This window comes from Podarcis pityusensis (genome assembly GCF_964106645.2).
Source record: "Podarcis pityusensis genome assembly, chromosome: 17".
Lineage (NCBI taxonomy): Eukaryota > Metazoa > Chordata > Lepidosauria > Squamata > Lacertidae > Podarcis > Podarcis pityusensis.
The window spans coordinates 39,438,318-39,466,191 of NC_138042.1; the positions used below are offsets into that span (position 1 = coordinate 39,438,318).

The 27,874-nt window shown below is 45.7% G+C and overlaps 1 protein-coding gene across 4 annotated transcripts in view; it reads right to left on the minus strand.

Moving 5' to 3' along the window:
* The window catches only part of CASR (calcium sensing receptor), a 49,417-nt gene extending 21,715 nt beyond the window's left edge, over window positions 1–27,702 (minus strand). Inside the window, exons 1-4 of one of the 4 annotated variants that reach the window (XM_080987100.1) lie at window positions 27,606–27,702; window positions 12,348–12,803; window positions 10,066–10,372; window positions 885–1,766 (exon numbers count right to left, since the gene is read on the minus strand). In XM_080987100.1, the coding sequence (XP_080843226.1) occupies window positions 885–1,766; window positions 10,066–10,372; window positions 12,348–12,538 (1,380 nt within the window). In that variant the 5' untranslated portion in view covers window positions 12,539–12,803; window positions 27,606–27,702. Of the gene's footprint in view, window positions 1–884; window positions 1,767–2,350; window positions 2,394–10,065; window positions 10,373–12,347; window positions 12,804–26,031; window positions 26,113–27,605 lie in introns of those variants that run through there. The other 3 variants (XM_080987101.1, XM_080987103.1, XM_080987102.1) reach the window with 3 other exon arrangements.
* Between the last annotated feature and the right edge of the window lie 172 nt (window positions 27,703–27,874).

A 27,874-nucleotide genomic window follows, 5' to 3' on the forward strand; every position in this document is an offset into this window, starting at 1 on the left:
TTTAGCCCTAACGTGCTGAACCAGAGATTTAGGGAGCTTCTGAGACACTGAAGAAACAGAGAGAAGAGAAGAGAAGGAATAGGAAAGCTTTTTGAAGGACATAAAAAGGAGCAGTGCATGAAACCTGAAAGAGTAAGTGGAGAAGAATAACAGAATGAAGAAGTTGGGTGGGTGAAAGTGGATGGATGGATGGATCACTAAACAAACCAATGTAGCAGAGAGGGAGAAAGATAGTAGAACTGACTCAAAATGTGAGCTAGAGCAAGCATCTTCAGCCTTTCCAGACCCAGGACCCACTTTTAACCCAAACATGCATTTTGGGACCCATTTCTTTATCTTTTACCAAATATTTGCATGGTGGTGGTGCTCCTGTTGCAACCTACCTTGGTTCAAGCTGTGACTCAACAGCTGAAGACCAGTGAGCTAAACGATTTGGCTCCCTGCCATGTCCTCCTCTGCCCTAACCCCTGAAGAGAGTCTCCTCTTCCTGCATGCCGATATATTCCATGATGGCTCCTATGTGTCCTCTGACAACAAAAACAGGGGAGGGTATTGCCAAGCATAGCCTATTAGTGTTTCTCAAACTTGGGTGTCCAGCTGTTATTTGACTACAACTCCAATCATCCCTAGCTAGCAGAACCAGTGCCACGGATGATGGGGGTTGTAGCCCAACAACCTGGAGACCCAGGTTTGAGATACACTGGCTTATTGGTAGGGTCTGTGAAACCAGAGGGGAATGTATCACCCAACACGCCACACCTCCCATGGTTAGGCTCTTGCTAAAAGCACTGAAGAAGACCTCTAACAATGCATATATGGTGTTCAATTTTGTGTCTTGTAAACACAGCGTACAGCAATTCTGTAACTGCGGCGAAAAAATTTACCTGCCATGCTTCCACTTTCTTGATGTCAGCACATGACCCATTGGTGAACAGTCCTTTCCCAGGGGTGCAAGTGTATATATCCTGCAAAGCATGGGCAATGGAGTATACGGCCAAGTATACATTGTAAGATATCCGCAGGTGAGTATAATCCATGTAGGGAGTCTCCACACTGGTGATATTTTCGTGCCCAGTACAGGGGGCGCGGAAGGCACTTGTGCCATTCCCAACTCCAGTGCCTTCTTCACGGCTCTTCTGGAAAGAAGCAGAACCTGGATAATTTTTGTTGCCATCTGCCAGGTAGCAGTTAAAAGTCTCCTCCCAAAACTCTTTGATAAATCCATTGTTCACAGATTTCCTCGGATTCACCTTCCGCAGAAAGTTGCGGAAGCCAGGGATCTGCCCTGCCTTCAGAGCAAATCCGATGGTGCCACCCATGACATGGAAGAACTCTGGCATAGCTATCAGCGAACTGCTGGCCCAGGCTTCACTGGCCAGCCAAATCCTGCCAGTGATGTTACGCGTGACAATCTCTTTGATCAGCGGTTCCAGATCTGGCCCACTTGAGAAAACGACTATCACCTTCGCTGTGGAATTCTCAATGACTTTCACCACCTGCTGGATCTGGTCCTCAGGCAAGTACTGTGCGATGAGCTCACTGAAGTCAATGCAGATGTTTCTCTCCTCGGTCTCTTCCCTGAACTTTTCGATTCCTGGCCGTCCGTAATTGTCATCTGCCGCAATGGTGCCCACCCAGTTCCAGCGGAAGTATTCGACAATGTCTGCCATGGCGGTGGCCTGGTGTTCGTCGTTGGGTATGGTACGCAGGAAAGATTTGTACTCATTCCTGTTGCTCAGCAGACGGCTGGATGAAGCATAGCTAACCTGCGAGAGGGGACAGCGAAAAAGCAGTTAAGCAAGCCGAGTAAAAGCAGCAAGTCAGCAAAGGTTTCCTTTGCTCTTGTCATCTTGGAATTCTTATGGTGTATGAGGAAAGCGATGTCCCAAACACAAACATTTAAAACGTTCTGAAGGTGTTATAGCCTGTCTTTCCACCTGGTTACCTCAAACTTTGTCTCATGCTCCATCTACTAAGGTGCAAAATACCCAGAATTACATAGACAAAAAGGTTGGGCGTAACTATTTATTCCCCCCAACGTATGCTTGAAATTGAATTCTCAGTGGGAAGCTGGAATTAGAGTTTATAGGCAGCTGAGACTGTATAATTAAGAAGTCTGACAATAAGATGGAAAAATGGACAGAAATGAATCACATAGAATCCTTCTCCTTTCCTCATGGGGGAAAAAGTTACACTTTGCCTCCTCTCCTCCTTTACTCTTGACAGAAACGAAAGGGAGGAAACCAAGGACTGATCAGGATACCACCCTGAGATCTCCAGTTTTAGGGTGGTCTATAAATTCATTAAATAAATAAAATAAAATAATCTAGGCTACTAGGCAGGTCCTCACCATATGTTTGAAGTGCATCCAACAGAAATTTAAAGCTCATGCTTTCCCCCAGATAATCATGGGAACTGTAGTTTTCCCCCAGACTCACAACCCCCAATACCCTCAACAAACTACAGTTCCCAGGATTCTCTTTGGGAAAGTCATGTGCTGTAAATTGTGCATTGCATAGGCTCTAAATGTATTATCAATGTAGTTGCACATGCAGAGGTGCTGCAATGGACAGAAATGAATGTGGTCACTGGTTATAGGTGGAAGAGAGCATAAAAATTGGGGTGCGCAACGACTTTGAAGTGGAGCACATACAACCAGCAGATGTGAAGTTGACAGGGGCAGGTTTTAATTAGGGTGCTAAACAAGATTGTGTAGCACACAGGGACCACAAATGGGTCATTTCTGAGTGTAGTTTAATTCTTAATTCCTGTTCTCAGAGAACTCCAGGAATTGCAGCTCTGTGAGGGGAATAGGAGTCTCCTAGCAACTCTCAGCACCCTTAACAAACTGCATTTCCCAGAATTCTTTGACGTAAGCCATGACTATTTAAAGTGGTATGATACTGCTTTAAATGAATGGTGCAGATGGGGCCTAGTTCTGTACTCTATCTCATCCTACTCTGATTAACCCCTCTTCCCTCACTCAGTCTGGCTCCCCTCCCCTCATTAACCCCGTTCATATGTTAATTGTGTGAAAGTTGTCCTACATAATTACACCCAGGACTATAAAGGGAATTAAAGGTGCACAAAAGCAGGACAACAAAAGGGAAAGGGGGAAAAAACCCTGAAGAAATTATTTGTGCGTGTCTTCACTGTGAAAATGCAAAGCACACCATGCCTGAATTGACTTTTTGCATGGAGTCCAAAGACAAATAGTAATGACAGGAAACAACATTCTAGGGTGGCCTTAAAAGTAAAGGTAAAGGCACCCCTGACCATTAGGTCCAGTCATGACCGACTCTGGGGTTGCGGCGCTCATCTCGCTTTATTGGCCGAAGGAGCCGGCGTACAGCTTCCAGGTCATGTGGCCAGCATGACTAAGCCACTTCTGGCGAACCAGAGCAGCATACGGAAATGTCGTTTACCTTCCCGCTGGAGTGGTACCTATTTATCTACTTGCACTTTGACGTGCTTTCAAACTGCTAGGTTGGCAGGAGCAGGGACCGAGCAACGGGAGCTCACCCCGTTGCGGGGATTCGAAAGGGTGGATGTCGTCGTGGGGATTCGTCACGGGGATGTCAGTACGGGTGGCCTTACTGACAGTCAAATACAGTGGTACCTCGGGTTAAGTACTTAATTTGTTCCGGAGGTCCGTACTTAACCTGAAGTTGTTCTTAACCTGAAGCACCACTTTAGCTAATGGGGCCTCCTGCTGCTGCCGTGCCACTGGAGCACAATTTCTGTTCTCATCCTGAAGCAAAGTTCTTAACCTGAAGCACTATTTCTGGGTTAGCGGAGTCTGTAACCTGAAGCGTATGTAACCTGAGGTGCCACTGTAGTAACAAATTACCATGTCCAGGCGGCATCTACCTGAGAGTTTTAAATAACACAGATATTAAACTGCTGATCTTCTGATGTCTCATATCATTGGCATTTATGTGTGAAACTCACTCAGCTCCCTCAACACACACTTTAGAAATATGGCTATAGTTCTCAATAACTGCAACAACAATGAATCCACAAACAAAATGTAGTAATCTGACCATTCTGGGTTTGAATTTATAGCATCCTATTATTATGGCTTGGAAGCAAGAATACACCCTTGGATTTATTTATTTTTTCTGATAGAATACACTGAGAAGAAGCTATCAGCAAACAGCAATTTTCTTTCTTTCAAAATATAGACACTTACGTTAGAATTTTGGGAAAAAATCTGAAAACTGGGAAATACAAGCTAGCTGTTCCTTAAAAGACAACTCCAGCCATGAGGTTCTAAAATGCAAGAGCACACCTTGCTAATGCAGCTGAACAGCTCATCAACTGGTTAATGTAGGATGCCTTACCATTTGATGCAGCTACCAGTCTTTTGCATGGGACGCAGGTAGTGCTGTGGTCTAAACCACTGAGCCTTGCCGATCAGAAGGTTGGCGGTTCGAATCCCCGCAATGGGGTGAGCTCCCGTTGCTCGGTCCCTGCTCCTGCCAACCTAGCAGTTCAAAAGCACGTCAAAGTGCAAGTAGATAAATAGGTGGGAAGGCATTTCTGTGCGCTGCTCTGGTTTGCCAGAAGTGGCTTAGTCATGCTGGCCACATGACCCGGAAGCTGTCTGCGGACAAACACCGGCTCCCTCAGCCTATAGAGCGAGATGAGCGCGCAACCACAGAGTCGTTCGCGACTGGACTGAACGGTCAGGGGTCTCTTTACCTTTACCAGCCTTTAGCACACATTAGAATTCACAGGGTGGGGGCAACGACTCCCTCCCGCTTTTTAATCAATATTGAGAATCACTTCTTGAGTCCACTGTCTGTACTGATCTGTTCATGAAACTTGCCTTCAACTTCTGGAACTGGGAACAAATGCTGCTGGTTCCCCTTTGGTGACTTAAACAATCTACTTGACCTAAAACCTGCTTGACACTGCCTCTCAAAGAACGAGAGATGCAAGTGTTCCTAGAAATCCAGTGCTGAAAGTTTCCTTCAAGACTTTCTCCAAAGGGCTGACATTTGGAGTACTAAACAACTTGCAACCCTCAAAATGGGGGGCGTGAGGGGGAAGAGAAAGAGAGAGAATGACCTTCCACACATGCCTTCTCTGTCTCGTTTGGTAGAAGTCATGCATGCTTTCTCAGAAAGGCAAACGAAGCAATATTCCCTCCCTGTGCAATCTGCTGGATGGCAAGCAGTATTCATTTGCTGCTTGGTCAGTCTAAATGCTTCCGTCTGCGGAACCTTATCCAACTGCTTCTCATCTGGGAGTGACATACGCTTCCATGAAAAAAGATGAGATATGCTTCCATAAAAACAACTGGTATCTTCCCATAATGGCTTGATAATTGGCAATTTGGAAAGCCAAAGCTGATGGAGAATAAACTTTCCTCCTAATCATGTCCAGTTCTCTGCCCTCCTTATCTATGCGAGCCAAGTAAATTATATGCCCTTCACGGCCTCCACTGCTAATGAGTTAGCTGGGGGATGAGTAAATAGAAAAGAACCCTATGCTGGGTCTTATACATATATTATTTTTAATCTTTCTCCTAGCAGCAGAAGCTGGCACTAGTATCTCCCACAGACAGGAAGCCACATCCAAGAGATCCAGCATTACAAACAAAGACAAAGCTGGAAGACCCATAAATTCCAAATTGAGCTTCTAAATACGGATCAAATGCTTTCAGTAAATGGGGAGGCATTCCTGATTGCAGGGGTTTCCCATCACGTGGAAGCTCACACTTAGGTTTCCTTCTTGCATATATCCCTGCATATTGCACACATATACCGGTGGGACAGGACCAGTGGGACAGAGTCCTTTTGTGAATGCACAAAAGAGGGCTTTGGGGTGCTGGTGTTCAAAGCAACCCTCTGATTCCAAATGAGACGTAGTTTCCACTGCTAAAGCATGTTCTCCTTCATGGAGAGCACGTGTTGCGGTGGGGGCGGGCTAATTGACCGTTGGCCACTGATGCGATTGGGGCTTCCCTTGTTGTTGGGAAGAAGTTAATGTTGCCATTTGTTGACTGACAGCCAGAAATGCTAAAACTCCTTGCACGAGGCTAGGGCTTCCTCTTTTCGCCCGTGCATCGGATTGCCTGTCCCCCCCCTTCCTAGAATTAGGGTTGTTCGCTTTGACCTTGCTATGCCTGTCATGGGGTCGTCTGCTCTTGGGGCAGGGGCCCGGTAGGAATTTTGTCCATCTGTCCAGCTGATTGGCTGGGGCCATTTGGTTTTTGCCTACTACGTAGCAAATCGTCACAACTTGTAAGGTTGCGGTTAGGCATTGGTTTATGGTTTGGTTGGTTGAGGGGCATGGATTGGCTGTGCCTGCCCCTCTAATGCTGCTGCTGCAAGGGATTCCGTTAAAGGAATCGGGGGCTAACTATTGCTTGTCCACTCTGTCAAGGGGGCTCGGGCCATAGCAATGAGCTCCTGGTTGCATTTGGGGAGGGCTGAGGGCAGGTTCCCTGCTCCGACGCTACCCCCAAGGATATTCCCCTATTCTGACTTTCGCATTGTGCGGAATGTCAGTCTGTCCCCCATGGTGGGGGCAGATAGTCGCAACCAATGCCTAAGCAACCACTCACAAATTTGTATTTTAATAAAGTTGTGGCCAAAATTATGCCAAAAACCTTAAACAAAATTTCTGTGTGATGTGTGAGTTATTGGGGTGGCCCTGGGGACCTCGACACGCAACTTCAACATCACAGACTCTCTATACTTCTAAATTACTAAACACCTGAATGCTATGTCTGCTCTGAACACTGTGTCTCGTCTTTGGAACAGAGAAACCTTGCAATAGTAATCCACGCTCTCATAACCTTCAGGCTTGATTACTGCAACAGGGTCTATGCGGGGCTGTCCTTGAACCAACTACGTTCATTTTATGCTACAATAAATTATAGCATATGTGACACTAGGACTGTAAACATTTTATAAACAGACCAATTAACTTTAAAGCTTTATATTTTTCTACTCCAGTGGAGCACCCAAGAGATTTGCAGCATACTGAAGAAAACACACAGAAAAAATATCATGAACCCGAATGAGACTAAAATGCAAGAGAAAGGTGAAGGCAGGGAATCAGGCAGAGGCTTGCCTAAGGACAAACAAAATTCTTCAAATAGGCCGGGGGCGGGAGATAAAAACTGCACGGCATGGAATGCTACAGCTTATGAGAGAAGACCTTGTTCCTTTTTTCTACCAACTGTGCCCAGATGGTGGGAGGATATATACAGAAGATACTCCTGCTGATCACAGTGGATGGAGCAGAATACGTGGTGGGAGATAATCCTCATATTTGTTGGTTGCCTCATACTGAAACTTCCATATAACGAAGCCGATTAAAACAAGCAAATACAAGCTATTAACAGATGCACCAGCTAATCACAACACCCCAGCTGCAACCCCAGCACAATATATATCTATATATATATGTATATGTGTTTATATATACAGTATATGTTTGTGTATGTACGTGTATGTGTGTGTGTATTAATATGTATATATGTATATATGCTTTAAGTAAGGGACGTGGGTGGCGCTGTGGGTTAAACCACAGAGCCTAGGACTTGCCGATCAGAAGGTCGGCGGTTCGAATCCCCATGACGCAGTGAGCTCCCGTTGCTTGGTCCCAGCTCCTGCCAACCTAGCAGTTCGAAAGCACGTCAAAGTGCAAGTAGATAAATAGGTACCGCTCTGGCAGGAAGGTAAACGGCGTTTCCGTGCACTGCTCTGGTTCGCCAGAAGCGGCTTAGTCCTGCTGGTCACATGACCCAGAAGCTGTCTGCGGACAAACGCCGACTTCCTCGGCCTATAGAGTGAGATGAGTGCACAACCCCAGAGTCGGCCACGACTGGACCTAATGGTCAGGGATCCCTTTACCTTTATATATGCTTTAAAGGAGGTGACTCAGCACAGCCCTGCTTTGCTGCGGTGGGGGTGGGATTGCTCTGGCAGTGTCGGTGGCAAGGGCTGGGCTGGCGGCCCCCCGCCCAGGGCATGTCTGCCCACCCCAAGCGCCGGCAGTTGACGCTACGCCACTGCTTTAAAGATGATGACCAGCCTCTTGAATTAGGCCCATAAATGAAACAAGCAGCCAGTGAGATTGGTATAAAGGAATTGGAAAGCTCGTTACAATTCTGATAGCTGCAGTTTGAACCAGATGTCCAAATACTCTTCGAAGGCAGCCCCCCTCAGAGTGCTTCACAGTAATCCAGTTTCTGAAGCCACGTGCAACCATGACTAGGAACAGACACTAGTTGGCACACCAGTTTAAGATACTTCTGGTCACCACTACCATCTGAAAGCAAATCTATACCATAGATTTAAAGCACATGGCTTTGCACAAAGAATCCTAGGAACTGTAGCTCACCCCTCAGAGCACTACAGTTTCCAGCACCCTTAACAAACTACAGCTCCCAGAATTCTCTGGGGGAATTCATGTCCTTTAAACGTCTGGTGTACACCCAGCCTGACATTATATAAGCAACCTCAGACCCCCCCAATCTACAAACCTGATTTTTTAAATGTAGAGTGCTACCTAACCCAAAACAAACTATCCCTATCACTAGGCCTGCACTTCCACTGACCAAAGCATTTTCTGCGTTCTCTGGATTAGTTTCTCCTTTTTTACATATAATTCTATTTATAGTTTTCATTTATATACATTACAATAATGATTCAACCATAATTTTAACATTTCTGACTTCGACTCCCTTCCCCCTTTCTGCAATTCTTTACATTTATTTTCGACCTTTCCTGCATACTCCAAATTATCTTAACTTATTCCTTTATTTATCTATTCTCATATATATTTTTGAAACTGCAAGTTTTTACAATAATCCTGCCAATATCTTGATCCGTTTACAGTTTGTTTGTAAATACTCAATAGACTATTTCCATTCCTTTCTAAAAAGTTTGTTATCTTGATTTCTTATTCTTCTGGTAAGTTTTGCCATTTCTGCATACTCTCTTAGTTTCTGTAACCATTCTTCTCTCGTCCTCTTCCTTTCATTTTGGGCAAATAACATTCTTGCAGCTGTGGTCGCATACATAAATAAATTTCTATACTGTTTAGGTAGTTCTGATCCCATAATTCCCAAGTGGTACCTCAGGTTAAGAACAGTTTCAGGTTAAGAACAGACCTCCGGAACGAATTAAGTTCTTAACCCGAGGTACCACTGTACAGTGGTACCTCTGGTTACGTACTTAATTTGTTCTAGAGGTCTGTTCTTAACCTGAAACTGTTCTTAACCTGAAGCACCACTTTAGCTAATGGGGCCTCCCGCTACCGCTGCGCCGCCATTGCGCAATTTCTGTTCTCATCCTGAAACAAAGTTCTTAACCCGAGGTACGATTTCTGGGTTAGCGGAGTCTGTAACCTGAAGCGTCTGTAACCTGAGGTACCACTGTATATATTCTGCCAATTATCCAGTCTCTCCAGTGCCAGATTAAATCCTTTTAGATGGAATTTTAGTCAGAATTGATTCTTCATTTCCCTTGTGTTTTAGACTTCCTTTTAATTTGTGACTCCTTTAGGGACGCACACACATACACATGCACACACACACACAGAGAGAGAGAGAGAGAGAGAGAGAGAGAGAGAGAGAGACTATATATATATTGTGCAAATTGTTTCCCTGGTTTGTTATACACCACCCTGGAAACTTCTGATGAAGGGTGGTTAAGAAATATCTTAAGTGAATAGATAAGATTGCTTCCCTGTCTTAAGATGGAAAGGAGAGGTACAACTTCTTGTCATCAGCATACTGTTGACAGCAGAATTCAGCCAATAGCCTCCAGCAGCTTCAAGTAGATGCTAACCAGCATGAAAAGACAGAACTCTGCAGAACCCAATTACAAATGGCCAACATGGAGACAGGACTTAGGTAGCCGACAAATTACGTTCAAGTTTTATTCTGCCAGTCTTTTGTGTACTTTAGTCTTGCTGGCTGTGATTTGTTTTATCTGCTTTTAGTTTGGATTTTGAATGCTCTTTGGTGTTAATGAGCTGAAAAGCCCCCATGCTACACACACACATTCCACATTCGGGAAAAGAGTAGCATATATTCAGTACCTGAGGTATGTAAAAGAGACCCAGAAGATTGGCCACGGCAGTAGAGATCCCAGAACCAGTTGCTCCCACCACTGCGATTGTGGAGGGAATGTGCTCTGAGCAATTGCAGAACTCATCCAGATTCAGAGAGTCTATCTTGTTTTGGGCCACAAAACTCAGCGTGGCTTCCAGGGCTTTGGAGACCGTGTTGCAGGTATCAAATATGCTGTATCCAAGAGTCATGTTGGGAAGAAGCGTTGGGCTGTTATTAATTTCCTCAATGGCAAAGATCATGGCCTGAAGCCAACGGAAACCACGAAAATTATACCTACGAAAAAGAGGGGGGAAATTAAAATAATGACAACTGGCTTGAAGGCGGGGAAAAGAGTGAAGAACAAGTGTCTGAGTAAACTAAGGAGCATGGCCAAAGTCTATCTTTCCATCAAAGAAGTAAACTCAAAACTGCAGAACAACTGGCCATTTCATACATGCTGAAACCGACCAAGATTAATTCTGATAGTGACAGGCGATATGTGTAACGTTGTTGATTCTTCTGGACCTCTCAATTTTTTAAAAATACCTATTGACCAAGGTATCCTTCTGGAACTGCTTCTTAGGCAGACATCCCCAAACTCGGCCCTCCAGCTGTTTTGGGACTACAATTCCCATCATCCTTGACCACTGGTCCTGTTAGCTAGGGATGATGGGAGTTGTAGTCCCGAAACAGCTGGAGGGCCGAGTTTGGGGATGCCTGTTCTTAGGGATAGCACATGCCGGGGGAGGGCAGGCACTGCACTGCCATGGTTCTAGTCATTTGGGGGAAGTAGGTTCCAAAAGGTAGGCTGGAAAACTATTATTATTCCCATTAGGAGTTATCCTAGCCACCTGGACCCCTAGTCAATCCGAACAATTATTTGCATTTAGAACTTTTGTGATGGTTCTAAAACCAATCGGCTTCAAGCACTCCAATTGCTGACCTCCACGAGTCACTAACAGAATGCAGGGCAATAGCACCCACATCTGTGGAGAGCTCTCGGAGTCAGGCCAGTAATAGCAAGGTAGTTTTAACCTCCTCCACCCTCCCTCAGTGCTCCCAATGCACTTTGCTCCAATTTTGCCTACTGTGGGAGCAAAGGAGGAGGTGGTTATGTATTTGTCTGATACGTTTGCATGCCCTGAAATGAAGTTTCACAGCTGATCTGTAGTTTCTTTGCCCACCACTGTGCTATATCAGTGCTGGGTAAAGAACATAGCTGTCAACTTACAGATTTGAAAATAAGGGACCAGCAGCCTCAAAAATAAGGGATCAGCAGCCAAAATAAGGGATTTTCCGAGCACAGGTATGTTCAACTTCTGAGCCCCTCCGAGCCAAAGGCAGAAAGCCCAGCCAGCAGCCAAACGAAGCCTCAAGGAAAACCACTGTCACCTCTCCGCTGGGAAGCGCTGAGCAAAGGCGAGTCCCCAGGCAACGCAGCCGATTTGATCAGCACAAGGCATGCAAGCTCCACCCCCCCAGTCGTTCTTAGACTCCTTATTGGGTAAGCAGCACAGCCAAGCAACACAGTTGGAGCCTCCCTCCTCCCTGGCCGGCAGGGAGGGAGGGAGAGGAGCTGCTTCCTTTGAAACCCGGGAAATTTAAGGGACATCATCAATAAGGGACAGCAGCAGGACACAGTGCTGGGATAAGGGACTGTCCCGCCAAATAAGGGACGCTTGACAGCTATGGTAAAGAAACTTTCACCTACACATTTGCAGGGACAAGAATTGCAACAGAGTTTGGGAGCCTGCTCTAGCTACTGAAATGTACATTCACTTTTTTCCCTAAGAGCTACAGATCAACTGTAAAACTTCATTTCAGGGCATGCAAACTTACCAGACACCGTTCTGGTTGTTCACAAAGCCTGGTAGGGATGGGAAGCAGGGAAATAATAATTCTATTTATAGTCTTATGTCCCCCATGCCTCTTTCGTAGGCTGCAATCTTTCCTTTTTTTCACATCAGTCTTGCTGGAGTCTTGCTGGAGAGCCTCAGCAGAAGCCAACACCCTAATCGTAGCCACTGGCTACCAAGTTGTTATTTTTATGGAGGCTCCCTCTAAGGGTCGATTCCAACAGTTCCTGGGCAGAAACTAAAAAGCATTCATTTATTAAATGTATATTAGGATTGCAGCCTTGGAAAGCTGGGCCACTTAAATAACAACAGAACAAGGCTTTACTACTTAGCAATACAGCACTTAGTTTGAACTTGGTGGGTAGCAGGCTTTGGGAGTGAGTGACTGTTAACACATTTTCGCTTGGGCTCACCTTATGCATTCAACGGATTCTGGTCTAGATTTCAGATCCTGGTGTTTAGCAGCCACTCCAAAATGAATGGGGAACAGCCCCCCAAGAATAATGTCTCCTTTCTTCTGTGCCCTTTGATTCGGTCCATAGGCATAGGCAGAGGTATTCCAAGTAAACGCAAAGAGAAGCAAACAGAAACTATAAAAAGTCATCGTTCCTCCTTTTCACGAGGGACAGAGGTTGCAAACTTCAAAATGGCTACACAAGAGGAGCAGGCCTAATAACCTTCAACAAGCCTTTTCACTTCTGAACACTGCGCACTGCGGATCTGGTGGGGATGCTTGGTGTACGGTAAGCCACAGGACAGCAGCCATAATTCCACCATCTCCTCAGTGGTCTTCTCCATCGCAATTGACCCAATCCAGCAGTTTCTTGCTTCCTCGTCGCTTGTTAGACGGAGCCCATCTTCAAGACTCCCTAAAAAGAAAATGGAGATGTAAAGAAGTTATCTCAGGGGCACTCTGAGCTGTCCATAGACTGTGCCTCTTCCCCAACACCATCGCCTTAAAAATAAGGGATGCACTATGCCAGGGCTTCCCAAATTGTGGTCCATGACCCACCAGTGGTTTGTGAGCATCAGTTGGGTGGTCTGTGGCATGTCAGCACTCAACATTCATATTGATTTTTACTGTATTTTTTCTTGCTTCGTTTACTTCTGTTGCATTTTATTGTATTGCAGTTTGAATTCAATACAGCGGTATCTCGGGTTACAAACACCTTGGGTTACAGACTCTGCTAACCCAGAAGTAGTACCTTGGGTTAAGAACTTTACCTCAGGATGAGAACATAAATCGTGCGGCGGCGCAGCAGCAGCGGGAGGCCCCATTAGCTAAAGTGGTACCTCAGGTTAAGAACAGTTTCAGGTGAAGAACGGACCTCCGGAACCAATTAAGTTCGTAACCTGAGGTACCACTGAATAAGACAAGAAGCAATGAAAACACAGTTAAAAATCACAGAGCACCGAGCACAGCATATTGCAACTTCTATAACAGGCAGAAAGATCAGCAAGTGATCTGTCAAGACCACCAGCAATTTTAAAGGGGTCCATGAGGGAGAAAAGGTTTGGGATTGGAAACCACTGCACTACGCAGCTTACAGATTCATTCAGTTTCCTTTCTCCTGAGTCTTTTGATAATATACAGTACATGGTTTTAAAGTTTGTTTCCATAAGTTGCTTTGGGGTGGGGGAAAGCAACTCATCAGTAACAATCACAGGGCCCCTTACGCCTGTCAACAGAATCACCCCCGAAGTCAGGTTACAAATCATGATGTCCACAGCTCACATCTCTGATCTCAAAGTCCTTCATTATTTTGCTGTTAAACATATTTGTAGGCTACCTACAGTGCAAAACACCTCAGGCAGCCCACATGTTAAAAGGGAAAAGGAGCAAATAAAAATGAATTTTTAAAAATCGAAAAGAGCAAGGCAAGACAAATAAACAGAATTCAACAGAACAACACAGCCACTAACACCTGCACACAACCCTATTGCAAAGCCTGGACAAAGAGGAGGGTCTCTGCCTGACGCAGAAAAGATGCAACATTTGGGGACAGGCTAGGAGGGGCATTTCGCATAAGTGGTGCCACAACCACCATAGCACTCTCCCCAGTCAGCCCTTGTCAAGTTTGGGAGAGTGGGGACGTTGATAGGAGCAGGGCGTTGTAGATAAATGTAGTGTTTGGACAGGTTTGTGTGATAAAAGGTGGCTTTTTCGGGTTCAGGGCTTTAAAACTTAGCCACCAGCTCCTTGAATAATTTATACATGACCCTTCAACCCTTGTTGTGTTTGGCCTCAAAATATCTCTATGATGTTGGTCATTGCTACTATGATTGTGGAACCGAGGTAGGGAGAAAGTGCCTTGCCAATGCCATGCAACCAGTTCGTGACAAACCCAAGTCCAGTCATGGCACATCACGTTTCCGAGCACAATTCAAAGTGTTGGTGCTGACCTTTAAAGCCCTAAACGGCCTCGGTCCAGTATATCTGAAGGAGCGTCTCCACCCCCATCATTCTACCTGGACACGGAGGTCCAGCGCCAAGGGCCTTCTGGCGGTTTCCTCACTGCGAGAAGCCAAGTTACAGGGAACCAGGCAGAGGGCCTTCTCTGTAGTGGCGCCCTCCCTGTGGAACGCCCTCCCACCAGATGTCAAAGAGAACAACAACTACCAGACTTTCAGAAGACATCTGAAGGCAGCCCTGTTTAGGGAAGCTTTTAATGTTTGATGTATTACAGTATTTTAATGTTTTTTTGGAAGCCGCCCAGAGTGGCTGGGGAAGCCCAGCCAGATGGGTGGGGTATAAATAATAAATTATCATCATCATCATCATCATCATCATCATCACCACATTCTCTGCCATTCCAACCCTAGCAAAATTATATACATCAATAAAAAGCATCAAACCATTGGGGAGAGGAAGAACCGCCTCTATCACCTGCACTTTCTTTCTCAGCTATCAAATCTCCTAATAACCTGCATTTTCCTTACAACAGGATTAATTGAGGGTGTGATGGACACAGTTAGATTCAATAGTTGTCTACTGAACTCAACTGCAAGCTGCCTTGAGAGCAGGCTGATCACATGACCACTTTCCATAAAATAGATGGTGGAGGCCTAGGGATGTTGCCCCTCCACTTCCTCAGAGGACATGGTTCCCAGACCCCTCACCACCCTGGCAACACCCTCCTAGGGACACACACTTCTAAAGTGTGGTCTGAAGACCAAGAAACCACCACCTTACTGAAGTTGAGCAGGTCAAGGTATGGTTGGTGCCTGGATAGATGATGGTCTGGGAACCACATGTCAGCTGCCTTGGGTCCCAAGGTGAGAGAAAGGCAGAATATAAACTAATTCCTGTGCACTTCCTCCTCAAGTAAGAATGTGGCCAATGGCCCATATAGTCCAGCATACTGTTCTCACGGGACGCGGGTGGCGCTGTGGGTTAAACCAAAGAGCCTAGGGCTTGCCAATCAGAAGGTCAGTGATTCGAATCCCCGCGACGGGGTGAGCTCCCGTTGCTCGGTCCCAGCTCCTGCCAGCCTAGCAGTTCGAAAGCACGTCAGAGTGCAAGTAGATAAATAGGTACCGCTCCGGCAGGAAGGTAAATGGTGTTTCTGTGCGCTGCTCTGGTTTGTGCGCTGCTCTGGACAGCTGTTTGGCCACTGTGAGAACAGTAAAAGGTAAAGGGACCCCTGACCATTAGGTCCAGTCGTGGCCGACTCTGGGGTTGCGCCACTCATCTCGCTTTATTGGCCGAGGGAGCCGGCGTACAGCTTCCGGGTCACATGGCCAGCATGACTAAGCCGCTTCTGGCGAACCAGAGCAGCGCACGGAAACGCCATTTACCTTCCCGCCGGAGTGGTACCTATTTATCTATTTGCACTTTGACGTGCTTTCGAACTGCTAGGTTGGCAGGAGCAGGGACCGAACAACGGGAGCTCACCCCATCATGGGATTCGAACCGCTGACCTTCTTATCGGCAAGTCCTAGGCTCTGTGGTTTAACCCACAGCGCCACCCGCGTCCCTTTATGTAAACTAACAAGTTCCAAATCCTGCAACCTTTCTTTAATAGGTCACCCGCTTGATCGTTTTGGTTGCCCTTTTCTGAACCTTTCTCAACTTTGCAATATCCTTCTTGAGGTGACCAGAACTGTATACAGTACTCCAAATGCATTCACAGAATCATAGGATTGTAGAGTTGGAAGGGACCATGAGGGTCATCTAGTCCAACCCCCTATAATACAGGAATCTTTCACCCAATATGGGTCTTGAACCCACAGCCTTGAGATGAAGAGTCTCATGCTCTACCAACTGAGCTATCTGTTCACACCATAGATTTGTATAATGGCATTATGATATTGGCAGTTACATTTTTCAATTCATTTCCCAAGGATCCCTAGTATGGAATCTGCCTTCTTCATGGCCAATGCACACTGGGTTGGCCTCTTCATTAAGCTATCTACTATGACCAGCGCTGGAAATTCGCCAGGCACATTGTGCACCTTGCAATTGGCCACTTGCAACCAAGGGAAGAAGCTCAGGTGCCAGGATGGTGCCTGATGTCTCCACCAACTGGTGGTGCATGCCAGCAGATCCTTGGATCTTGACTGTTTTCACACACTAGCAACACATCCTCTAGAATTCTAGTCATTATATTCTATCCGCACAGAATGAATTTCAGGAACCAAAAAGCTGTACTGAAAAATACAACTTTCAAGCCATCCGGCCCCAAAATGGCAACTAGGCATTCCGTTTTCACAACTGCAAACCTGGTTTAAGGAGCCATTTGGTGCCTAGCTTAAAAAGCAGAGACATCCCCATGCCAACAAAGGTCTGTATAGTTAAAGCCATGGTTTTCCCAGTAGTGATGTATGGAAGTGAGAGCTGGACCATCAAGAAGGCTGATCGCCGAAGAATGGATGCTTTGGAATTCTGGTGCTGGAGGAGACTCTTGAGAGTCCCATGGACTGCAAGAAGATCAAACCTCTCCATTCTGAAGGAAATCAGCCCTGAGTGCTCACTGGAAGGACAGATCCTGAAGCTGAGGCTCCAAGACTTTGGCCACCTCATGAGAAGAGAAGACTCCCTGGAAAAGACCCTGATGTTGGGAAAGATGGAGGGCACAAGGAGAAGGGGACGACAGAGGACGAGATGGTTGGACATGTTCTCGAAGCTACCAGCATGAGTTTGACCAAACTGTGGGAGGCAGTGGAAGACAGGAGTGCCTGGCGTGCTCTGGTCCAGGGGGTCACGAAGAGGCGGACACGACTAAACAACAACAAATTATACGTCCGAGTTTCAAACACTGACTATGACCCTAAGTTCTTACTCCTGGTCTGTCACTGCAAGTTCAGACCCCATGAGCATATATGTGAAATTGAATATATGTGAAATTCTGTAGCCAGACAGTCCTACAAAGAAAGGACTAAGAATGTTGTTGAATAGGTGGGGCAGGTCAAAGGATCCTAGACTCACATGCCCCGCCCCCCAGCAGACAAATCCACAAGAGCTCTGAGTAGCAGAGCATAGGTCTGAAAGCAGAAACGGTACAGCATAGAAACTTTAATTCTTCTAATTGCAGCCCGTACCAATAATTTGTTAATACCCGACTCTACCTGGGATCCTAACTAATGGACACTAATGAGGGCAGCCCTGCTTAAGCGCACAATGTCCCTTAAAATAATTTTTGGAAGTGTATTTTTTTTTATCAAAAACCGAAATATATTGGTTACACTTTCTCTCTGTGAAGGTGATCTTTCTGCACAGGCTGGAATGCGCAAACACCTCGGGTCACCCTTCAGTGAGCATCAGCCAGCTCACCTCCCTGCCAAGTCCACGGCAACACACGTTCCATCTCCGGGACGACGGTGTGACTTTTGGAGGCTCTATGCCTCATTTAGCCCTGGTAATGGCCTAATTGGGTTGGAAAAATGCAGGGGCAGGAGTGCGATTAAAAAACCAGCTTTGTGGTGCCTATTTCAGCCGTTGGAAAGGAAGGGAAGGAAGCAAAGAAGAACAAGCTTCGACAAAAGGCTTTCTACTCTCAGCACTTAATAGTAGATCTTTGCTTTTAATGAAGGCCGATGCTACCTGTAACACCGGGCATTATCCCTGAAAGTATGAAGAGGGTCAGTAGAAAACACGCACATCCTCTCTGTAAAGGTCTGGGCATGATTCACTCTCTACAGTTCCGTAAAAACACAAACACAAAAAACCTACTCCACCCCCTTTCGAACCCAAAGGCTTTGCCTTCAGCTCACTGAGTAGACTGTAGTTATTGCAGAGTTAATAGATGATTTTACTTGGCAGGAATGAAAGTGACACAGGGAAATTGGAGTGACGAACCCTGCCATTCATTCAAAACACATCAGTTCGGGCAGTTCCACTATGCACTTTTTACACGAATCCATTAGAATATGTGATCCTTGATAACATTTCGCTGGTTAACTGCACAAATAGTGCCTATCCCTGCTATAATTTTTCCCATATTTCACAAATGCTTTAAAACATCACATTTTCTCAGTGCTCCAAGGCTTCTAAAATTACTGCTAAAAGGAAGTTTTCGTTTTTTAAAAAAGCACAAACAGATATCCTAACGTACACATTGGAACATGCAAGGGTTACAAAGGACGAGGGTTGACATCTTAAAAACATAACATTTCAGGGTTTATTTCTGAGTAAGCATCCACAAGTGTGCTGTTTGGTCCGATTATTTGGAAGTAGCAATAAAACAAAACAAAACAAAACAAAACAAATAAGAGTTGTGTATGCTTTCTTCCCATGCCTAGTTTGGCAGTTGCTACTTTAGACCAACAATAAAGCTCTAGTATGTAACATTTCTAAACTTACATTAGACAACATTTTAAGCCACTTTAGCCTCAGCCCCCAACTCATCCAGGTATAGGATTGCACCATAAATATTCCAGCAGGGGGAGAGATGGGAATGAAGGCCCACTCCATCAGACAGACTGACAGACCAGTTGCCTTTTGACTCCTCCCCAAGCTGAGCTGTTTCCATTCAAGCTGGTGTTTAAGGAACTATGTAACTTTAAGTAAAGGTAAAGGGACTCCTGACCGTTAGGTCCAGTTGTGGCCGACTCTGGGGTTGCAGCACTCATCTCGCTTTATTGGCCGAGGGAGCCGACATACAGCTTCTGGGTCATGTGGCCAGCATGACTAAGCCGCTTCTGGCGAACCAGAGCAGCGCATGGAAATGCCGTTTACCTTCCCGCCAGAGCGGTACCTATTTATCTACTTGCACTTTGACGTGCTTTTGAACTGCTAGGTGGGCAGGAGCTGAGACCGGGCAACGGGAGCTCACCCCGTCGCAGGGATTCGAACCACCGACCTTCTGATCGGCAAGTCCTAGGCTCTTGGTTTAACCCACAGCGCCACCCGTGTCTGTAACTTTAAGTACTGGTGCCTAAATTTGCTTGTTTTGATTTTCATTCCCCATTCCTTTTTCTCTCACCGCCCCCCCCCCCGTCCATTATATTGTAAGTGTGGAAGGGCTGCCTTTTGTTGCAGTTGTTGCTTTTATTGTTGTTGTTGCTGCTGCACTGAGAGACTTTTGGGCTGAAAACCAGGGTGATAGACGGATAAATGCGTTAAGGATAATGTTGCACAATCAGTATTTTCAAAACCACTGCTGGCATTTCTCAATTAAATGAACCACCATATATTAATTCTACTATTAATCTAGGATTCTAGGGAGGCATTTACATAATTTATTAGTGTTACATTTTGGAAACAGCTAAGCTTAAGGAAGCGTGAACAAACTGGTTTTTGCAAGGTTATCAAAACTGTTACCAGCTATGAAAATGTTTGTAGGGGAGAAAGTGACTTAAAAGACATAGTAATTTCAGTACAGAGATCAATAATACAGAATGAATAAGTTACAGATAGGTAGCCGTGTTGGTCTGCCATAGTCAAAATAAAAAAAATCCTTCCAGTAGCACCTTTAAGACCAACTAAGTTAGTTCTTGGTATGAGCTTTCGTGTGTATCTGAAGAAGTGTGCTTGCACACGAAAGCTCATACCAAGAACTAACTTAGTTGGTCTTAAAGGTGCTACTGGAAGGATTTTTTTTATTTTGACAGAATGAATAAGGAATTGAACCCAGTGTGTTTTGACTATACACAATTTTGGCTTTAGGGATGATCCCCAGAACGTAACAACTGTGTAAATTGCAGGCTTACTATACAAATTCTATGATTCTATGTATGGTATGGAACTTTAAAAATATTCTATGACACAGATGCCTTCCCCCCCCCCCAAAAAAAAAGGTAAAAAGTTTTTTAAAAATTACTGAAAATAGTAGGATTAAAGTAGATAACAGGTGCTCAATGTAATAATAATGAGCAACTGATGTATACCACTCTGATATTTAATGAGAAGGGGGTATAAATACTTTTATTTGTAAATTAATTAAATTGTGTCAAAATTAATTATTTCTCTTTATTGTACTCATAAAGCTTTACTTAATAAGTTTTGGCATTAAGTTAAAATATTTTTGCACACCATCAACATGCAGTTCATCTTAGTAACTAGCTCTCCATTTGGCTTCTTCTGTAAGTTCCAATATAGCATTTGTTTTAAAATATAGATTCCTGCCCATATCTATTCCCCTGTGTGTTTTTTTAAACTTAATTTCACTACAGCAAGTTTTTCCCCTTATGTCAGCACTCTGAGAGTTGCACCTGTGTTTGTGGTCATGAGACCCAGATGAGTTCAAATGCTAACACTGTTATACTGTGGGAGATACTGCAGTGGAGCAGAACAAGCCCAGGTTGATTTTTGGATAATAGGCTTAAGGCTGCACTGTCAGCAAACAGAAAATCCTGCTTTGACTCAAAAGCTAAGTGAAATAAAGACAGAATGCACTGGAATACAATTAGGGCACAGAAATGAGCCTACTTTTCATATGGTTTGAAAATTACCAACAAGTACCGTATTTTTTGCTCTATAAGACGCACCAGACCATAAGATGCACCTAGTTTTTGGAGGAGGAAAACAAGAAAAAAAATATTCTGAATCTCAGAAGCCAGAACAGCAAGAGGGATCGCTGTGCAGTGAAATCAGCAATCCCTCCTGCTGTTCTGGCTTCTGGGATAGCTGTGCAGCCTGCATTCGCTCCATAAGACGCACACACATTTCCCCTTACTTTTTAGGAGGGAAAAAGTGAGTCTTATAGAGCAAAAAATATGATAGTTACTAGAGGTAAAGGAATTGGTGGTGAGGAAGAAAAGGTTTCCCTTTTCTGTCTGTTGCCCCCACTGCTGCCCCTCTGAGTCAGATAGCTTATTGCAAGTGTTGTTGCTTTATTCTCAACAGTTCTTAGTGCCACATTCTGTATTATACATTTGAAGCACAGTTAAAGCACGTGACTTCCCACAAAGAATCCTGTAATTTCCACCTGACAGACCTACCATTCCCAGAATCCTATACAAGCTATAGTTCCCAGAATTCTTTGTCAGGTGTTTTAACTGTGCATTTGTTGTGCTTCAAATGTAAGGTGTGAATCTGCCCATTGAGCTTGTCCTGCAGAAGGAAGCCAGGACAGCAAGGGGTCTAGGAACAAAGTCTTATGAGGAACGGCTGGAAGAGGAAAGGTAAAGGTAAAGGGACCCCTGACCGTTAGGTCCAGTCACAGACGACGCTGGGGTTGCGGCGCTCATCTCGCTTTACAGTGGTACCTTGGGATGCAAACGGGATCCGTTCACATCCTGAAGCGAACATAACAAGCGATGGCACGTCTGTGTGTGCGCAGGTCGCGTTTTGCCGATTCAGAACATGCGCATGACGTCATTTTGAGCGTCTGCACATGCGCAAGCAGCGAAACCCAGAAGTAACGCACTCTGTTACTTCCGGGTTGCCGCGGAGCGCAACTCGAACGCACTCAACCCAAAGCACATTCAACCTGAGGTATGACTGTACTGGCCGAGGGAGCTGGTGTACAGCTTCCGGGTCATGTGGCCAGCATGACTAAGCCACTTCTGGCGAACCAGAGCAGCGCACGGAAATGCCGTTTACCTTCCTGCTGGAGCGGTACCTATTTATCTACTTGCACTTTGACTTGCTTTCGAACTGCTAGGTTGGCAGGAGCAGGGACCGAGCAATGGGAGCTCACCCTGTTGTGGGGATTTGAACCGCCGACCTTCTGATCGGCAAGCCCTAGTATGTTTAATTTGGGAAGCTGGAGATTTAAGGGGAGGCATGATAGCAGTCTTCAAATATCTGAAGGGCTCCATCATGCGGAAGATGAAGCAGACCTGCCTCAGAGATTAGAAGGAGAACAATGTGTAGGAGTTGTAGGAGGAATAGATGAGGCTAAAGATTAGGAGACATTTCCTAACAGGAAAATCTGTTCACCAAGCTGCCTCAGGAGGTAGGTGGGCTCTCCTTCACTGGAGTTATTTAAGCCAAGGCTCAATGACCATCTGTTAGGGATGATGCAGCTGTGGATCCTGCACTGCGCTGAGCAGAGGGGTGGGCCATAATACCTCCAGGGTCCCTTCTAACTTTCTGGCTGTATTAGCTACAAAATGTGTCCACAGGAAATCCAGCAGGGGAGAATTCTGGCTGTTGTGTGCCTTCTTAAAGGTAAAGGTAAAGGGACCCCTGACCATTAGGTCCAGTCGTGGCCGACTCTGGGGTTGCGGCGCTCATCTCGCTTTATTGGCCGAGGGAACCGGAGCACAGTTTCTGGGTCATGTGGCCAGCATGACTAAGCCGCTTCTGGCAAACCAGAGCAGCGCACGGAAACGCCGTTTACCTTCCCACCGGAGCGGTACCTATTTATCTACTTGCACTTTGACGTGGTTTCGAACAGCTAGGTTGGCAGGAGCTGGGACTGAACAACGGGAGCTCACCCCGTCGCGGGGATTCGAATCGCCAACCTTCTGATCAGCAAGCCCTAGGCTCTGTGGTTTAACCCACAGTGCCACCAGTGTCCCTGTCTGCCTTCTTACCATCTCCTAAAAGACTTTTTTTTTTTTAATCAACAAACACATAACTTCTTGTCCCTCTCTCACACATATGTGAAATATTGAATTTAGAGGAAATGAAGCATTATTTGGATTTGGAAAGTACCAAAACCAGATTGCTCTAAACCAGATTGCTTCTAATACAGATTAATAGTTGTCTTCCTTTCCTGTCACTGTCAGCTGACCCCTTAATTATTTAATTATTTGATTAATTATCACCTTGCCTCATGGGTACCTGCTTCTGAACTTTCTTTATATATGACTGCCAGCAGTGCACACAGTATTCTGGAATCTCTTCCCACATCAAGCACCCTGTGTTACCGCAGTCCAAAATGACTTTTGTCAGGATGTAGCAGATGGTAATCTACTGTACGTATAAGCTTTTGGCCATCCTCATGTGATGCTTAAACTATTGTAAGGGCTGATGAAGATCTCTTGTCTATATGTCAGAAATCCTTTGCATGATTAGTAGTCACACTTGCCTAGCCCATTTGGAGAAAAACATATATTGACACAAATAGTTGGTTTATTTCTACTTATCCATTCTATCTGCTCATTCATTCTTCCCATGAAATTATTTCTTTAACTGCTTTAGCAGACCTACACAAATTCATCCATCAACTAAACTGGAACAAGTACCTCTGGGCTTTTGAGGAAGCAGGACACCAGGTTGCACACAGGTTCTCTCCACCAAACTGTCTATGAATTGCAGGGATGCCCAGATCTCAATTCACTAAGGATTACTCATCTGCTCCACTTAAATGAATAGGAATGTCATGTTCTTAAGCAGATCCCCTTTATTCAGCGCAGCTCATGCACAATAATTTCCAGGTGGATTGTGCTCACTAAATCCTCTCATTGTTTTTAAAATGACCAAAGCCATATTTTGCATATGTGAAGTTAAAATTTCAGTGCTGGAACACCTGATTACACCAATTGTGCCATTATAACCTTTGTTCCAAATTTAATTTCCCTGTTAAATACAATGTTTAAATCATTCTGATCTCAACACAAATAATAATAATAATAATAATAATATACCACCCTTCAAAGATCACAAGGCGGTTTACAGTATAAAAACACAACACTTCACATGACAACAAGTAATAACCCCAAATGATCTGCAATATAGATAAGGAAGAACAAGTCTTGTTGAAGAACCAGCAGCATGGCTTCCTCAACAGTAAGTCTTGTCTAGCAAATATTTTAGAGGTGGGTGGGGCTTTTTTAGAGTGTCAATGAACATATGAATGGAATGATCCAGAAGACACTTTATCCTTTGGCTTTCATAAAGCTTTTGACCAAGTCCCTCCCCAAAGGCTCCTGTGTAAGCTTAGTTATCATGAGAAGAGACCCCCTTATGGATTAGTAACTGGTAAAAGAACAGGAAGCAACAAATAGGAATAGATGGTAAGTTCTCTCAGTGGATGAATGTAAGAAGTGGGTTCACCCAAGGATGGGTTTTGGGACCTGTGCTTTTTAATTTCTTTGTAACTGATCTAGAATTAACGATGAGCTGCAAGGTGGCAGGGTTTGCTGGTGACTTCTCTTGCCCTCTTCCTGGCTCTGACTCTGCATCGGCTTCTGACCCCTCTGATCCTTATTTGATGTTCTGGATGGAATGTGACCTCTACGTACCTTGGATTACATATTCATTTCTGACCTACTTGAATGGACAGCCCACTTCCTAACACGTAGAACCTGACATCATAGAGTCTATCCCTACTGTGGCCCAGCAATGACTTCCGCTGGCCATGGGCCAAGCTAGTCAGGGGTGAGATCTCAAAGGAAGAATCCTTTTTAAATAAAAAATCCTGCAGAGGGTGAGACCACTTGTTCCCCAAAACTGCTTTGCAAAGCAGGTGTGGATGGTGAAGAGGGGCACATATGTTTGTGTGCACTTCAGAAAAAAACAATAATGTGGATGCCTCTATGCAGGGCCGGAAGGGGAGAGAAGGACACATGGACAGTAAGAGCACCTTGCATAAAATGAGAGGGGGAAAGAATCTGATTTGCGAGGAAATATTTTGTTTAAGGAGAGATTTATGCCTCTGTTGGGTGCACTTCTTGAGGCAATTTAGAAGGAACATTGTCTCACTACATACTTTGCGGGGCTGGATACCTATGATATTATCTCCCATTTAGTTATTTAAACATATTTACAAGCTAGCTAACGGACGTGGGTGGCGCTGTGGGCTAAACCACAGAGCCTAGGACTTGCCGATCAGAAGGTCGGCGATTCGAATCCCCGCGACGGGGTGAGCTCCCGTTGCTCGGTCCCTGCTCCTGCCAACCTAGCAGTTCGAAAGCATGTCAAAGTGCAAGTAGATAAATAGGTACCACTCCGGCGGGAAGGTAAACGGCGTTTCCGTGAGCTGCTCTGGTTCGCCAGAAGTGGCTTAGTCATGCTGGCCACATGAACCGGAAGCTGTACACCGCCTCCCTCGGCCAATAAAGCAAGATGAGCACCGCAACCCCAGAGTTGGTCATGACTGGACCTAATGGTCAATGGTCCCTTTACCTTTACCTTACAAGCTAGCTAAATCAACAACCCCATAAAAATCACTAGCCCCAAAGAATATTTACTGGCTTACCTCGGCCACACAGGCTTAATTGTGACTTAAGAGCAACTGCTGAGAAATTGACACATGTCATTTGCTCAGCCAAGGGGAGTTGTGGTGGGTAATTTAGATTTGCTACACTGTGTAGCATCACTTCATAGTCCTGCTTTTCCTTTATGTAGGGTCAGTGATTCTCAAACTTGGGTTCCCAGCTGTTATTGGACTACATCTCCCATCATCCCCGACCACTGGTCCTGCTAGCTAGGGATGATGGGAGCTGTAGTTCAACAGCAGCTGGGGACCCAAGTTTCTTCAATTGTGTGGGTGGGGGGGTGTCTCTAAATTACTGACAATCTTGGCCATCAGACTGAAAAAGGTAGCTACCCATCTGTGCTCTGCAGGCATGAACTGTGCAGAAGTGAAGCTGGGCAAATATCAATGCAAAAGTTAAGACTGTTGCTAGGCATTACTATGTAAGCCTCTGCTTAGTGACTTGTGCCTCTCTGTTCTTCTTTTTTAATGTTATGTTCATTATACAACAAAAAACCCAAAGAACCCACTTCTCTGCCTGAGTGTCTGAAAAACAATTCTTGCTCACTACAGGAAACCAAGTTCAATGGGACTTTCCCCCGCATGCGCACGTGATTGTAGCTGCGGAGCCCAATTCACAAAGAATTGCTCCCAAGCATGCTCCCTTGAAACGAACTCTGTCCTGAGCAGATCTTTTTTATTTCAATGCAGCTCCTGCAGGAGACCTTCCCACTGCATTGCGCCCACAAAACCCTCTAATTTGGTTTAAAACAAAAAAACGGCAGCAACCCGGAGCCTGAAATGTATTTCACATGCTCTCGCCAGAACACTTGATTTCACAAGTTGTGCCAATCTCATCTTTGCTGCAACCTCGCTGAAAACCGGCCCCGAGTTAATCATTCTAATCCACAGTTACCTTTTCTCACTTTGATCCACACGTGATTTACAGGACACAAAACACAACCAGGGAGGACAGCAAGGACCCACGTCACAGCTGTTAGGTCGGCAGCCCAATCCTCAACACGCTTGCAGTAAGAGCTGCTCAACAGTGGAACGGACTTCCTTGGAAGGTGATGGACTCTCCTTCCCTGCAGGTTTTGTAAGCAGAGGCTGAATCATAGAATTGGAAGGGGGCACGGGAGTCATCTAGTCCAACCCGCTGCAATGCAGGAATCGTTTGCCCAACATGGGGCTGGAACTCAAGTCTCATGCTTTACCAACTGAGTTGGGTGGCCATCTGTCATGTACAGTGGTACCTCAGGTTACATACGCTTCAGGTTACAGACTCCGCTAACCCAGAAATAGTACCCCGGGTTAAGAACTTTGCTTCAGGATGACAACAGAAATCGTGCGGTGGCAGGGAAGCAGGAAGAGGCCCCATTAGCTAAAGTGGTGCTTCAGGTTAAGAACAGTTTCAGGTTAAGAACGGACCTCCAGAACGAATTAAGTTCTTAACCTGAGGTACCACTGTATTACCGAGATTCCTGCATTGCAGTGGGTTGGACTAGATGACCCTCGCGGGTCCCTTTCCAACCCTACGATTCTATGATTCTGTGACCCATCGATTTTTAGGAACCTGAGGTTGCCACTGCTGGACCCAGAGGGCCTTGCTTCCCAGGGTGGGGCTGTCCTATGAATATGAAGGGGCCATAGGAACCAACTCCATAAAATATTTGAGGGGGGGCTGGGCCATTCAAACAGTGTCATGTGATCAATTATGCGAGGAGGGGCTTACTCCACCCCCCAATATTTTATTCAGTTTGGCACCCTTGGAAGGGGCCGCGCAACGAAATCCTAAGCTTGTTGACTCGGCAGCCAGACCCGCTTCGTTTCGACGCGGTTTGCTCTGAAGGAAACGCGCTACAGGCTCGCAACCCAAGTTCCCACTCTGGACCCTCATTTCTAAACTGAGACGTGTTCAGACAACGAGGGTTTTTTTGTTAAATAAATAAAAAAGCACACAAACCCGAAAGGCTCCTTCACGAGCGCAGCGCACAGCTGCCTCAAAACCGGGCGCAAACATGCCCACTTGCTGGGTCGGTCGGTGTGTGTGGTAAGAAGAAGCCCCCCAAATGCCCCCCTCCCAAGACACCCCCAGGTAAAAGCAGAGCCCCCCCCCCAAAGAAAGCGGCACACTCTCACCCTCGCTCCGTCCCTCGCGCGCCTGCCAGGACCAGAATTTCTCACGGGGAAGAAGAAGAAGACGCAGCAGCCGCGCGCTCCGGAGTGCGCAGCAGCGCCCGCAGGGAAACTTTTCCGCCGCTTCTCGAGCAGCAGCCGCAGCGACGACGCGCAACTCGGCCGTCCGTCCGTCCGTCCGTCTACTCGCCCCGCGAAGACGCGCAGGTCCAGCCCACCGGCAGCGCCGCGCGCCGCGCACCCAGGGCGAGCCCACCTGCCGGCCAGCCGCT